This window comes from Procambarus clarkii, chromosome 48, assembly GCF_040958095.1.
Source record: "Procambarus clarkii isolate CNS0578487 chromosome 48, FALCON_Pclarkii_2.0, whole genome shotgun sequence".
NCBI lineage: Eukaryota > Metazoa > Arthropoda > Malacostraca > Decapoda > Cambaridae > Procambarus > Procambarus clarkii.
In genome coordinates, this window is record NC_091197.1 from 11810016 (window position 1) to 11825723 (window position 15708).

Genomic DNA, 15708 nt, shown 5'->3' on the forward strand with positions numbered 1-15708 from the left:
CACTTTTTGTTTGTATGTATTGTTGTTTGTTTCTTTCTAATTTGGAAATAAAAAAAAGTTGGCCTCACGTTGTCCATGGAAGTCCTGCAGTGTAGAAAATGTTAGGGTTACCCTTTCTTCCTCACTAATTATTTTTATATATAAAAATACACACAGTATATATATCTATCTATATATCTCATAAGTAAGGAACCTTGGGACAAAATTATGAAACCAGCTTTTATTTGTTATTATATTATTTGTTCATGTTATTGACAGGATATGTACAGTATGTCCATTATTATGGATGTTACACAAAATCAAATTGGGTATCTGGAAAGAAATGCCGTAACAATGAACAGACAGTTTTAGTTTTTGAACAGGAAGGTGATGTATAACCAATTTACTGTTTGATAGGGGCCACAGATATCCTATAGGACATCTTATCTCTCTCTTCTCAAAGCTGCGGTGTTGTTGTATCAGTAGGGCTGCTGCTTCTCCTTCCTGTTTATTATCCTGGTATCGTCTTGGTAATATTACATTCTCTATTGTGTCAGTTTTGTCTCTGTAACTGTGATATGAGGATGCAGTTCTGCCAGTCATTCTTGCAGCTCTACCCCCCCTCTGTTTGTAATCCTGTCTGCATTTGTGTACCAAATTTATACTACTCGGTCTATTGGGCTGCTTAGTTTCTTCCTGGGGCATAGATCTCTATGTGAGTTAATCCCATTCTGATGGTGGCATTTGAGAGTAATAATTTAGTCACAAATTTTCATTTCCTTGGTCTATTTCCTTGCCAGAGTGATTAGGCCCACTATTTTACTGTGCCAGATTGTCCTCCTGCCCTTGTGTCACATCTTGTTACCCCTTTCCCACCCCAATCTTTTCCCAATTCCATTCTCCGTTCTTCTTGCCATTTTTCTGCACTTTTCCTCCCTATTTTGCTTAGCATCCTCTCTTTGTTCTTCACTCATGTCCCAGTCAATAGCACCTGGTTGTATCTTCCCTAATCCCTCAATCTTCTATTGTCTGCCAGCATACATTTTACTGGATATCTTCCTTGGAAGGTAACCTTTGCTGGTCTTTGTAGTCTATTATGGACCCTCCCTATATTCTACACAAATTATATATTTCTTGGCTTGTCCTACTTGCCTGCACTTTATCCTAGTCTCCATCTCTTCTCTCCTGCCATGTGGCTCCCTCGGGTTCTGTCACGTTGTTTATAATAATTGACCGTTCCCTATATTTTTTTTTTTTTTTCAATTCACTACCTTCTTTGAAAGGTCAGTCTCTATTACAATTATAACACTTCTGCTGTTTCTTTAATTGCATCCTTCGCATTTTTACCTGCCTCTACTACTACTACCGTAATCCTTTCCTTAAAGCTGTTAACATGCTTCCCTGCATAGGTTCTCTGATTTCAATTTCTTCATTTCCCTCCTCATCCTCATCCTTTGTCTCCACTACCTCTATCTCTTTATAGCTCAACTAATGTCCTCTTGATGGTCTCCATAGGGCCTTCATTTCTTTTACTCTCCTTATTCCTCATGATCTTTTTTCTCCATCTCGGTTTGCATTATAAGGTCCTTTGTTGCCTGGTTTACTTCCCTCCCTCTCACTAGTCCTTCCCATCTTGCCCTTCTTTATTCTTTCTATTTATCTCCAGTTTACCCATTATCTGTGAATAGGAGAAAGTAGTGTAAAGCCAAAACAATTGGAAGCTTCAAAACACTATAGGACAAAGATTATTAGGAGGATGGAACAAGCATCTCTCTCTGCCTGTAACTACATTTAGGTAATTACACTTAGGTAATGACATGTTAGACGCTTAAAAATATTTGTGAATACGATGGGATAGCATGAGTATAACTGCATTTCTGTACCTATAAACAGGTTTTCAGAATGTATGTATGTGGGTGTATTTGTGTATGTCTATATATGTATGTTTGTCCAGTGTTTATGGTATGGATGTATGCCTTCCAAACATGTATATTTTCAGGGAACTGTGGGTTTAACTCTTATAGTACTTTATTCCTGATTTATAAAACTATTCAACCAATTTTTTTAATCATTGTTAGTATTATTTTAATGTTGGTATATTGAGTAGTTGTGATAATGTAATATTATGTAGACTTTGAGTGATCATTATTATGTGCTAGCAGGCTTTATTTGTGTAAGTTTATATTACCCTCTTTCACTAGTAGAGGTAATAATTATTGCGAGATATCCTCATTTATTGCATTTTTTTTTTTACATTTATATAGCTTTCTTACACTTAATGTAATTTGAGTGTTAGTATCAGAACTTCAAATGATTTATAAATCTTAAGAAATAAGAGCTACGGATTAATTAACAACAGCCTACTAGTTCAGCATGATAGTGAAATGTTAATTGTAATTCCATTTTCCATAATTAGGTGGTGCAGGTGATTTTGTCAGTGTTTCCATGGGGAGGCCACGGCCCCTGCCCTTCCCACCGTACACCATGCAGGGGTTGGGGATGGAGTTCGGTGGCCTTGGGGCCCACCACGGTACTCCATCAACAGTGAAAGTGGATTTTCTCATGCCTAACAGCATCATCATTCAACATAATGTCAGCACTAGTGCTTCCCTTGAGGAAATTAAAGAGGTAAAACCTCTAATGAGGTTTTTTGGTTTTTTTGCTCTTTGTACTGTACTCTTAATTATTTGTTTGACTCGGTCTTAAATATAACATGATCAGGGTTTTATGCAAACTCAGTATTGTATATTATATGAATACAGTACTGTATATTATAAATATATTGAACACTAGTCTAGTTATTGTAATTCTTGTATTTATAAGTTTAATATTAAATTCAATTTGCTTATTTCACATTTAATGATTGTAAGAATAAATTGGAGGGATTCGATCCCTGGACCTGGGTACTGTACTCCCAAGCTGTGCACCTTATCTCTGGACCACGACATGGTAAAAGTTGTACATCCTGTGAAGTCCACTGAATTCCCAGCTTGTCTGGAGGCCCCTACTGAAGCCAGTCCAGGTTTTACATATAACTCCCTCATGCACTCTGATATAGGTAATGGAGTCGCCCGACCACATGCTCCAGCTGGAGATACACAAGGAAATCACTCTACTGTGATATATCAGTGAGGCAAGGTGGGCGGCTTGGGAGTACCCAGGTCGAGGGTTCGAATCCCCTCATTGCTCCAATTGCTTTCCTTGTTGATATGTCACGTTAGTGTGGTTTCCTCGTGTGTTAGTGAACACGTTACTTTAAAGAGTCAGTGAATGTGTGTCATCCAGAGATTAAGCCTGCAGGAAATATAACTTGGCTGTGTGTAATGGACATTATGTTACTGCATTTATTAGATGCCAAGTGTTGCATTTACATCAGCTGAGAATTAATTTTCAGGGACTCCTGACATTAATGTTACAGCTGTTTAGCAGGATCCAGAAGCCCTAAAGCAAACATACGGTAATTGAGTTTTACACTAATCCTGTAAGTGCTACATAACATAGCCTTCCCAGTTTGGTGCCTTCTTTTGGTAATTACTTACTTACTAATCCTATAAACTTGTTAATAAATGCAGTAAAAATTATTATATTATTTACTGTAGATTTATATAGATATACACAAATTGCTATAGTTGGATGAAGAGGTGCCAAGGCTGAACCATCCACTTTCTTATGTATCTTTCTCATCTTTCTCTCCATCTGTTTCATGTCTCATCTCTCTCTCCATCTCTCCAATTTACAAACAGTGAGATGTAAACAAAAAAAATACGGCATGGTTATTAACTGCAGAACAAAAGTACAATTCATAAACATTTGTTTGCGGCAATTCATAAGGCCTTTTAGGCCCTAATCACCTTGGTTGTCTGATGTACCAGCAGACTCTAGATCATACGAGTGTTAATAGTACCAAGTGCTCTAGTAGCAAAGATGACATCCTGTTTACTAATTACTCATCTATCAATCTTATCATTTATTGACACTGGAAGTTTGCTTTAGTAATGGAGGCATTATCTAATTCCTTTTACATTTGCCTCTAAATAACTTTGCAATTTGACATCTTTATTTATTTACAGGAGCTATGGGAGCGTGCCAGCGAGTATCCTCTCTTTGGGACACTCCATGAGCTTTCGTCGTACCACTTTGCGTGTATCAGTCAGCGAGCTGAAACGGTAGAGTTGATGGATGAAACCAAGTGTTTGCAAGAGATCAATCCCTTTATGTGTATTTTAAAAGTGGTTGAAAGGAAGGGCAATGAAACTGAAAAATTACTCAATCTCCAAATTGGCCAGTTAATTGGTAAAGGTAGGTAGAATTAAAATGTTTATTATTTCTATATTGTAATGCAAAGTGTTATTTATGACAGTCTGTTAAACCTAAATTTTTTATTACTTGATGTATAACGGTCAATTCTGTGCTGTCCCATCAATACATACCTCTCTCCTCTCATTCCCGTCGTTCCTAAATTAGTAGGGCAGCAGGAGAAGGAGGGGGCTCACTCTTTTTGTCTGTAGGGTTGTTACCTGGTGGTAGCTAGGGGGGGAGGGGAATGATAAATCGGTCTTCAGAAGTTCAGAATGAAAAAAAAAAATGGGGGGGGGGAGGGGCAGCTTTTGTTTCTGTAGCTTAAATCTATGACCCCTTGTTCATCAAGTTGCAGGTTTCTAGAATTCTTTATCAATTTTGTTGAGTCCCATTACTATTTTGTATGTAGTAATCATATCGCCTTTTTTTTTCTTTTATCTTCTTGCTTTGGCATATTTAACACCTCAAGTCTCTCCTCATAGCTCTTGCCTTTCAGTTTCAGTAGCCATTTTGTTGTCCAAGGGTTAAAGAACACAATAAAGTAGTTGTCATAAATGCAAGATAAATGACAGGTTGGATATCAAGAACCTTTTGAACAAGTGTTGCAAGTTGTTTTTGTTTTTTTTTTTTGAGATATATACAAGAGTTGTTACATTCTTGTACAGCCACTAGTACGCGTAGCGGTTTCGGACAGGTCCCTGGAATACGATCCCCTGCCGCGAAGAATCGTTTTACGTGGTTAATGATACTTATAAGATATTGTTCTCTCTCAGGTGGAATGTCATTGCACAGTAACAGCCCTATTCAAAACTGGAAAAATTGCTGACCCAGAAAAAAATGCAAAGAGCTTTTACTGCAGAATCCACTCAATAAAACTTTTAAATTATTGGGATTACTTAAAACGTTTAAATCTGTATTCCCTACAGTGGAAGAGATATGTAATAATTTATGCTTGGAAAATATCAGGGACTCATTCCAAATCTGCACATGGAAATAATATCACATGCGACCAGGAGGTATGGCATGAAGTGTAAAATAGATCTGTTGAAAAGCAGAGGTGCAGTAGGTGTGCTAAGAGAGAAGTCTATCAACATCAAGAGCTTAAGACGTTTCAACACTTTTCCTCTAAACATTAGGGACATAACTAGCAAAAAAAATTGATAACCACATCCAAAAGATACCTGATTAACCAAGCTGTTATTCATATGTCGAGTCGTGAGTAGCTGTATCTAACAGCTTGGTTGGCCCAACCACCATCCAAGAGGCTCAGTCAGAGACCGGGCAACAGGGACATTGATCCTCAGAACCACTGCAAGGTAACCATGGGGTAAGTTGCATTATATAACAAGAATGAGTTACGAAGCCTACCACACTACCACGGTCATCCACAACAGCAGCAACCCAGCATTTCTTACAGCTAAATATAGTGCTCATGAATTGTCATACTCTATACAAACAAACAGATTCACTTATTTCTTACAAACTGCTTCCATGCAGACTTCTTCCTTACCATTTCTCATGCATATTACACTTTCACTTTCTCTCGCATTCGATAACTGTGTTCACTCCCCTTCTTCTCTGCCTTGTTCTACCCCCTACCCTCAATTTCACTCAAACTGCACAGTTCACCAGTCTACCACCTAAATATTCTGTTCACCAGTCATAACTCAAATATACTGTACTGTACATCAGTCTGACTCAAATACAGTACACTGTTCACTACTTTATCATTCAGATACACACTTCACCAGTCTATCATCATCTATGTTTTCAACATGCCCAAACCATCTCATAATTTTGTTAATAATGTACTGTAATAAAATTTCAGAGCTCCAGAAATTTGATGCACTTAAAAATCCCGAGGTGAATGAATTTCGGTGGAAGATGAAGGCAGTGTGTGACGAAGTTGTATCTGCAAGAAATAAATTAACCTGGTCTGAACAAGTAAGTTGAGTTTGTAGCATTTTATTATGTATAGGAATATAAGAAAAGTGAAAACTATAGAAGGCTTATTTTCCTTTACAGTGTATGTATTTTTCCCATACTTATTTACCCAAATATAGTTACAGGATGAGAGCTACGCTTGTGGTGTCCCGCTCCATGCTGTGTTTTGATTTCATCACCATACCCCAGCAGAACTGCTTATTAGTATGTTATGGTGCATATAAATGTTGATAGTGATATATAACATGCATATATAGCATAATAACAGGAACACAGTTTGATTGATCTTAGAATATATGTGTCACCATATATGAGCTCCATATTTTTTTAGAATCACGAAGTTACACACATTTAACTTTATACATTCCATATATTACACATTATTGAATAATATTACTGCAAAAAACAAGATATAAAATCATTCACAGAGACTGAAAGAATTATGTAAAAATGTATTTTAGGCAGGCCCTGCCACACTCAGCTCTCGGCCACTAGGCTGACCTTGGGTTCTTGTTCTGTGTATATACACACTCGACACACAATCTTTGTGGTTCATTTTGGTGCACAACCATGTAGATAGTTATATACAACATGTGTATATAGTGTACTAACGGCAAAAACACTGTTTGATTGAACGTAGTATATAATATACATGTCACACATATGTGCCCCATAATTTTAGCATAGCGATATTCCACACATTGAACTATATGAATTCCACAAATTACATACTTTTGAATAATATTACAACAAAAAACTAGAGAAGAAACAAATGAGAGAGATCAAAATAATCGTGAAAAATTATATTCGCTGGAAAAGCCACCCCACGGGGTGGCGGGGTCTATTGTCCCGAAGCGCTTCATCACTCAGCGCCCATAATTTGCTCAACTTCTCAGCTCCATCACAGGTGAAGTATGTCACATACAATATTTTAACAATATAAAAAGATAAAATAATTTTTGTCAAAGAAATTATTTTCGGCGCATCACGGGAATGTCATAATTTTAAGGTCTCGCATCACGGTGAATAAAAACAATATTTACCTACCGGTAGTTCTTTTTAATCAAAATATATTCAGATTGTATCCATATATTTATCTATTTTGCATTCATTGTTCTGTGTTCTATTTTGTGTTGATATATGTAATATGTGTATTACATTGATATCTTCCGTCTTGCACCTTTTCATCCATTTATATACTGTACAGTTCTACATTTATGTTTCTCCTTATTCTTCACCTTTCTTGAGAATATAAATCGAGCTTAATATTTTTTGTTAGGATAGTTCCTAATGCCAGGGATTTGTCATCCTTCTCTATAAACTTTAAAGGGAATCATCATTTTTATATTTTGTATTTTAAACCAGTATGGTGACAGGATGTCAGAATTGGCATAATTTGGATTGCATGTTGATGTCTATAAAGACAGTATATTAGGTAAAATAATATTTACAAATGTTGTCGTATATCAATACTGTACTGTATGTGACATTAAATTTTTGTATTTGTCTTTGTTATAGGTGCAGTATCAGTATCCAGCACGTATTGCTACAAACACCGATCTGCCTAGATATATCACGGACAGATTACACGATGAGCAACTTTTGTTGTCAGTCCAGTTTGATACATCTATGGAGGTAATTAGGTTATGCAAGATGAACTTTGTCTAAATTTCCATTTAGCTGTGTAAAATAGAACTATTTAAAATTCAGTCAATAATTTGTAATTTCCACTATAAGAAGAGTATAGTAATTGAAAAGTCAAGAGTATTCATAGTATTAACCATCTGCTAAGATACTCCTGAGATACTGTATGTTTAATTCAGCTAGGAATGTTGTGACCTGGAGTGGGCTCTGGGAGTTCTTCTCTCCAAGCCCAGCCTGGGACTTCTTCTCTCCAAGCCCAGCCTGGGACTTGGGGCCTGGGACTGGGTTCAGGCTTGTCTTGCGATAAATTGATCTAAAAGTCTGTCATTTGGAGCAGCCCACAGGACTTCTTATCCATTATAATCTGGTGGTGCAACATTTCCTCGAGGAACTTGTTAAGTTAGTTTCTGAACGTGTCTACTTTTTGTTCCAGCAATTATTTTTTATATTTATGATGATATTGATGAGTCGAAGATCTCTGATATTCATGGTGTTTTCTGATTGTGCCAATGAGGCCTGGTTGAGGACCGGGCCGCGGGGACGCTAAGCCCCGAAATCATTGCAAGGTATGTCACCTCTTCTCTTCACTGGGTCTGTTTTGCATCTCCTACCATATCTTTTGGTATATTTGGTTGATATTTATGGTGTACATTTGGGACCTAGTTTTCCAGGTAGTTTTGCACATTCATCAGTTATGAAGATGAGAGTAAACATTTTCATGGGCTGCAGCAGGCATTGCAGCACATTTAGATGTCATAATGCAAGAAAGTAATTCAAAATGTTTGCTAAACATAATAAAACCAGTATGAATGTAATGCAAAACTTCATTAAAGCACACTAAAAGCTAGCACCAACTTTAAGAATGCCTAACCAAGCTCAAGGTCGTGAAGTTTTGCTTAATTTTCTTACCCTGTGGACATTGTATTTCACAAATATTGAAGTCAGAAATAGTGAGGGTTCATTTTATAGGTTTGATATATAAAGAACTCTTATGCATCCTTTGATTCTGTTCATAAGTTGATCGAGTATGACGAGGGCACGGAACAACGTGAGGTGGCCATGGATTGCTTGCATGAAATTTTCACACACGCTGACAGAGAAGCAACATTTAATATAGACCTAAATTTTCAACAACATTTGGAGTTTTTGTAGGTATCTGAATATTGATTGGTTCCATACAAGGTCTACAAAATCTAAGAGAACAGGATAAGAACAATCCACCAACTTCGAAAGCAGATACGACAGTCATCGGAAACTGAAAAGTGGGTTCCAAGAGATAATCCTCCTTGCCTGTGTAATTCTGGTGTGTTACATCCAAAACCTTGTGCTGGCGATGAGTTGGAAGTGAAGTCAGACCTGAATGTCCCACCACCTGCAACTAACATTAATATACAGTAGTGTACAGTCACAAAACTATCATCTGGCCGTCACATCAAGAACATAGTCAAAGAAGACTATGCTACTCTGGCCAATGTCAGGATTAACTGCGATATATATGTGAGTACATTTACTTCTAATATGATGATGCTTTCATTGATACTGTATCTCAATGTTTAAGAATCTTCTGATTTTTTTTTCAGGTTCAGCCGACATTTACTTTTCGAGTTCAGCCTGATATTAGAACAAGAGAGTTTTTGAATATGGGCCTTGCAAAATTAGCAATTACTTTTGTAATGGATGAACCTCCGGAAAATTATGTATTAAAGGTGAGATGCATAGAAGGTAAGATTAGTAAGATTTTGATGACTGTAACCTCTTACAAAATAAACTTAGTTTAGGCACATGTTTATTCTAAGTGTGTCAAATAATAGATCAAATAATAGTTTTACTCTACTGGTGTTATTTCATTGTGTAGATTCAGGTTAAGCTTCGTGCAGATTTGGCTAATCTGTGTTCTCCAAAAATGTTTTGGTTTGCTGTTTTAGGGCAGTATCAATCTCATGTTTTGTATTAATCTTTGAATGGATTTACTAAAAGCTTTTGATTATTGGACTCTACAAGATGATCTATTTGGATTGTAGTTTTCTTGCACTTTCCTTATTTTTAAAATTCATCTCACTGTATGTCTTATTTTTGTCCTGGGGGAGTTAACTGATAGCAGTCCCTGAAGCCACCCCACCAGGGAACCTGACTTTTTATGAACATTTTTCTAATGACCTTTTCAAACATTTTATTGTGTCTACTTGCAAATGAGACAAGCCTAAAGCTAAGAGATTACTCTTTTTCACTATCACCTGATTTATAAAGGGACACAATATTTGCTATCTTCCATTATCAGCTTAGTTTTCCTTAGGAGTGAAATATTGAGTTTTGGATTACTAATAAACTCTTGCATTCATTCTAATTCTCTTCATCTCCAACAACACACATTCTCTTCAGATTATCCACTACTACTGCTCAACTTTATATACAGAATTAAGTGTAGAATAATCACTCTTTTTTTTATATCATAGTTTTCTTTTATGGATTAATTGTTATCAGCCATTACTCATTCTTATTAGTAACCCAACCCACACACATGTGAACAGAAAGTTTTGACTTTATAGGCGTTCACGATGAACCAAAATGTCGTCATTTACATTTATTTTTTGTGTGGTGGTTGGGGTACTAATTTTCAGCCACATTGTTACTTATTATCACCATTATGCTTATTATCTTCAATTATCATAATTATATATATTACTTGTTGAAGGTTCCGGGGGATCAGTGTCCCTGCAGCCCGGTCTCTGACCAGGCCTCCTGCCTGGTTAGTATTGAATAAACTGAATATATTGTACTGAAGTTATATATTTTTCTGCAAGTACTGACTCAAATACTTGTTATATTTTAAGACGCCAGGCAGAGAAGAATATTTAATTGCCGATGTGCCGCTCTCCCAATATATGTATATTCGCGAACATGTGTGCCAAGATGAGTTCTCATCAATACCTCTAGTCATTGTTCATCGAGGAACTATTCAAGGTAAGAGACCATTTCTGTAGCTATCTCTCTCCTATTATACTAAAGTTTGTTGCATAGTTTAAAGTAGTTCAGTATGAACCTTGTAGATCAGAGAAACTTGTTCTAGATATAAACCCTTTCTCATGAATGTGAGAATAGGGATAATGATGGAAAAAAGCAGTGTCAAAATTTTAGTTCAACTACACATACAAGGAGCCCTCAACTAACAAACTCAACGTGCCCATGAGAACTATTCGCAAGTAATTTATTCAGTCCTCAGAACCATCTTTAATATACTGTACTGTAGAGGTTTAATTATATATATAGAATTTACGTTCCCGAGCCCCCAAAATTTGCATAATTACTGAAGTTTATGTGAAAAATAAACAAAGACTTGTAATATTTACCTTGAATTCTGGAATTAGCCTGCTTATTGGTCATAATACTGATTGATGACCTATAACATTAATGACACATGCAAGATAAGGTAGTAGGTGATGCTGGGGTTGAACTTGAATGTACTGTAGAAGTTGCACTGGTTTGAGAGTTGGCTACAATCAACTTGAAAAATACTGTTAAGTTATGGTGGCTTGATATAATTCTACAGGTTCTGGATCAGGCTTTTTTTCTGTAGAAATTTGTTGGTGAATCTTGAAAAACTAAATGAATTTTCTCTTTAAAATTTCTGTGCAACGTATTTTGCTAAATACCACAAAAGTCTGGAATATTTTTGCTTGAATTTCTTTGGAGCTGCGAGCTCGCTATTCCAAAATTACCAAACCCTCATCAATCTTCTTAAAATCTTCTGCCATTTTCAATCCTCAGGAGTGGTTTTGGTTGGGTTGGTGGCTCATCTTCTACCTTTGCAGCTGCTTCATCTTCGACCTCTTCTCACTCGAATGCCATAAAGGTAGTCATTGAAGAGACCTTTGAATGAAAGCCCAAGTTTCTACGTTCTCTTCATCAAGATAACGATCAGATTCAATTTCTATATTGGATGCACACTGCTATTTGTCACCTTCATTTATTCAGCAAACCTCCTTTAAATCATTTACAAATGAAGAGGAGTGTTTTCTGCACATTATTCATGCTCATCTTTTTAACTTCATCCCATGACTTAACAGATTCATAAATGTTATAGCTTCTCCAAAAACCTTGAGGGTAATGAGTTTTAATCTGATAACTTACAGGCTTTAGGACTTGGTTTGAAATTCTGTGGGTATTATAATCTATACTTTGAGTCTACCTAGAGATGGTTCTGAGGATCACTATCTAACCATCCTGTACTGAGACATTCGCCAGTGGCATCATTCTTTTGACATCCATATGGCCAGTTCAGCTTCTGTTTCCAGTCCTCTCCTGTTGCCCACATCCAGAGCTTTTTCAGAAGCTGCATCTCTTTCAGGAGGTCAACAGCCAGTAATTTTAGGATGGTTAGCAGCTCTCTGTGTATCGTTTGTGTATGGACTTTTTGAGTCTTCTGACGTTTGATATCACATTTATGTCACTCTTTGTTACAGCAGTATGTGATGGTATATTAGAGTACTTGCCAACTACCTATAAAGGATACAAGAATTTCCTTATATTTTGATGACTCGGTTGCACATCCATCTTATAATGATGATGTCTTGTGGTCCCTACTTCAATGTAAATTGACTGTCCTTGATTGTAGACATCCTCTAACCATCAGCACCTTCTGGTGCTGTCCCTAAAATCATGGCACTTTTCAAGAGGGCAGATGTTTACTGGAGGCCTCAAATACCAGTTTGGAACACCGTGTACCAGTGGGATTTTCATGTTACAAAGTATCTAAAACATCTTGCGGTGACCTGCATAATATGGGTTGAACATCTTAAGATGGTATGCACATTCTAAGGGTTAAACACATTCACTCACCAAATATTCCTGTCACTGTATGATTACAAAAACACTTACATGAATAATGCAAATGCGTATTATAGCAATTGTTGAAATTAATCTCTATAATATGTGATCTTTACATTGATTTTATCTGCCTTGTAGGATTCTGCAGATTTTTAAAGGGAAATAATAATATTTTTACTAATTAGGGGTTCTTTTGTCCACAGTTGATATTGAAAATATATATGAAAGAATTGAAGATTTTGGAGTGAAGCATTTACGGAGCTCTTTCTCAGGGATGACACTAAGTAAAAAGAAAAATGTAAAGTTTGTCTCATCTTGGACAGTTGAAGATGAATTTAACTTTCGAATTGGAAACATCTCAAATGTGAACCTTTTCACTGATGACCAGGTTGTGGTAAGTTGGTTTTTGTTAAACTTCTGCTGCTGTTATTAGTTCATTTCATAGCTAGTACAGCCTTCAGTGCTGAGCCTGCAAATTTTCCATAACATATGGTATCAATAGATGCCACTTGCATACTCTAGTGCTCATGAAAGTAGCGTTACTATACGTAACGCTATACATTCAGTAAGTAAATCTTTAATGTAATTTGTAAATTTAAGAAAATTTAAAGCTAAATTTAAACACACAATCCTTAGTGTTAGATATTTATCAATTATCTTAGTCTTAAGAGTATAAAGCAGAGTAACATCTTTGTTACACTAGACATAAGTATTCCCATTGATTTCATATTAATCTTTTAATAACAATCCTGTACCTGTGGTATTGAAGTGTAGGTTGATGTTCAGGCATCAAGGTTTTTCCATAATATTGGCATATTCCAAACTAACGACTGATTAACATAGAGCTGAATGTTATGTTAGTGCTGTAACTCGGGAGTTACTGGCATAAAACAGTTCGTTGTATTATGCACTCCCCTCCCCTAAATAGATGCAATAAATAGTATCATAATTGGAGGATGGCCTGTACTATAGATTATACTGAAATGACCCTGTATAGCACTGATTTAGTGTTCTAACTTCTGGGACCAAACCCCTGTGTAATACATGTTATGGTTGTATCACAATCTGAAGCATTTCTAAAGTGTGAAAATGTTAAGACATACTGTAGGTAGAATTATGCATTTATAATCCTGCTGAAAATATAGAAAAAGTTATGTTTAAAAGTTTTGTGTACAAATATAGATAGATAAATGAAAAATATATATTTATAATATTTTATTTATGTTTTTGCAGGTGGTGATTGAAGGTGGCCTTTATCATGGTAGTCGGGCACTTTGTGAGACAAAAACCACACAAGAAATTAACATAAGTGATGGGACAGGTATCGTGGATGAAGATCTTACCTTCGCCATAGCTGTGTGCAACATTCCTAGGAACACGCGTCTCTGTCTAGCCATCTATGAAGCGAGCCGTAGTGCTAAAGCAACTAAAGCAAGATCTTCAATTGGCACTAAACAAGTATGTAAATTACTAAAAAGAATATATATGTAGTGTACAATCACACAGTAGCCATACCTGTAAGGAAGTTCTCGTTCCCTGTACGGGGTGGTTGGCAGGTGGAATGTGCATTGAAGGAAGAGGTTGTTGAAGCCAATTCCTTACACAATTTTAAGAAAATAATATGATGAAAACATTTATGTTGAGAGAGATAATTAGTGCATCAGGTATAAACAGCAAGGAGTTAGGGCATACAGAGCTAGACCTCACTATAGTCAGGTAAGGTAGGTAACAGGTAAGCAGCTTTTACACAATGGATTCATTATTATTATTATTATTATTATTATTATTATTATTATTATTATTATTATTATTATTATTATTATCAGTGATAAAATCACTGAGGCATTAGAAGATAAACAGAATGCAGGTGTGGTATTCACGGGCTTCGCAAAAGCATTTTATAACTGTGACTATGGAGTGATAGCCCACAAAATGAGGTCAATAGGCATACCATAATTTATATAAATTGTCATCCACAACATACGCTAATGCTATTATTAATAATAATGAATGCATTATGATTTTTTCAGGAATTGTACAAGAACCCTCTGGCTTGGGTGAACACAGCTGTTTTTGACTACAGGAATCAATTAAAGACAGGAGCAATGTCTTTGTATGCTTGGAAGATTTGTGAGGATCAAACAGGAGACGTTATGCCCAACCCACTGGGTACTTTGGTCAGCAACCCTAATCATGATCAAGCAGTCACCCTTACCATCACTTTCCCACGTTTCAATTCTGCCTCAAATATTATGTTCCCAGTCTAAGGATAAGATTATCTCGACTGCTAAGGAAAACCCACAGTGTGATGAGGTAGGGCCCTATGTGGATTTACATTGACATTCCTCCCAAAATAATTGTTTATCAGATTGTTTCAAAATAGTTTTGCTGCATTACCCGCTCTTCATTGTTATTTGTTCTTTCCATATTTCATGTATTTTGGTATCACTATGGTTTTGCCATGTTAATTTTGTTTGAGGTTTTCAAGTGATATCTTAAGAATGATCTTGTGTATTGGCTGTTTTTTAATCAATACTGTATATAGAAAAAAGCAGTTTTTTTATTGTATTAAAACACCTCTTTCTGGTAGAGTCCTCATGACTCCCGTGTAGTTATATCACTAAGATTGCTTTAACCTACAATCCACACCATTTGCACGAGTTCATTTGGTCTACGCCAGAACAAGGAAAGCCGTCACACAAAGTGCAGAGAGCAAATGACATTCTACCATTTCAAAGCATCCAGGAAGTCAGCGAAGCTTTACAGGCAACTGCTGGGTTCACAAGACCCCAAAGCCATGAATCTGCTAAACAACTCCCCAAACAATTCAATGCAAGCAAAAGAAAACACTCAAAACTAGCTAGAACTTGTCAGTATTCAATGGGTTCTAGCTAGAACCCATGCTGCCATCAGACAGCCCAGAGCTCGGTTCAATGTCGGCTATCAGAGCAGTTCTGGAGCAGATAAAACACCACAACGAACCGAGAACTACTGAAGGGAGGGAGACAAGGATCCACT

The 15708-nt window shown here is 36.4% G+C and overlaps 1 protein-coding gene across 1 annotated transcript in view; it reads left to right on the top strand.

Moving 5' to 3' along the window:
• Positions 1-15708, top strand: part of LOC123764778 (phosphatidylinositol 3-kinase 92E) — a 46044-nt gene that overhangs the window by 10362 nt on the left and 19974 nt on the right. Inside the window, 10 exon segments of the mRNA XM_045752899.2 lie at positions 2396-2607; positions 4050-4278; positions 6107-6222; positions 7741-7857; positions 9447-9572; positions 10698-10827; positions 12894-13084; positions 13924-14148; positions 14721-14951; positions 14953-15003. Coding sequence (XP_045608855.1) covers positions 2396-2607; positions 4050-4278; positions 6107-6222; positions 7741-7857; positions 9447-9572; positions 10698-10827; positions 12894-13084; positions 13924-14148; positions 14721-14951; positions 14953-15003 — 1628 coding nt within the window.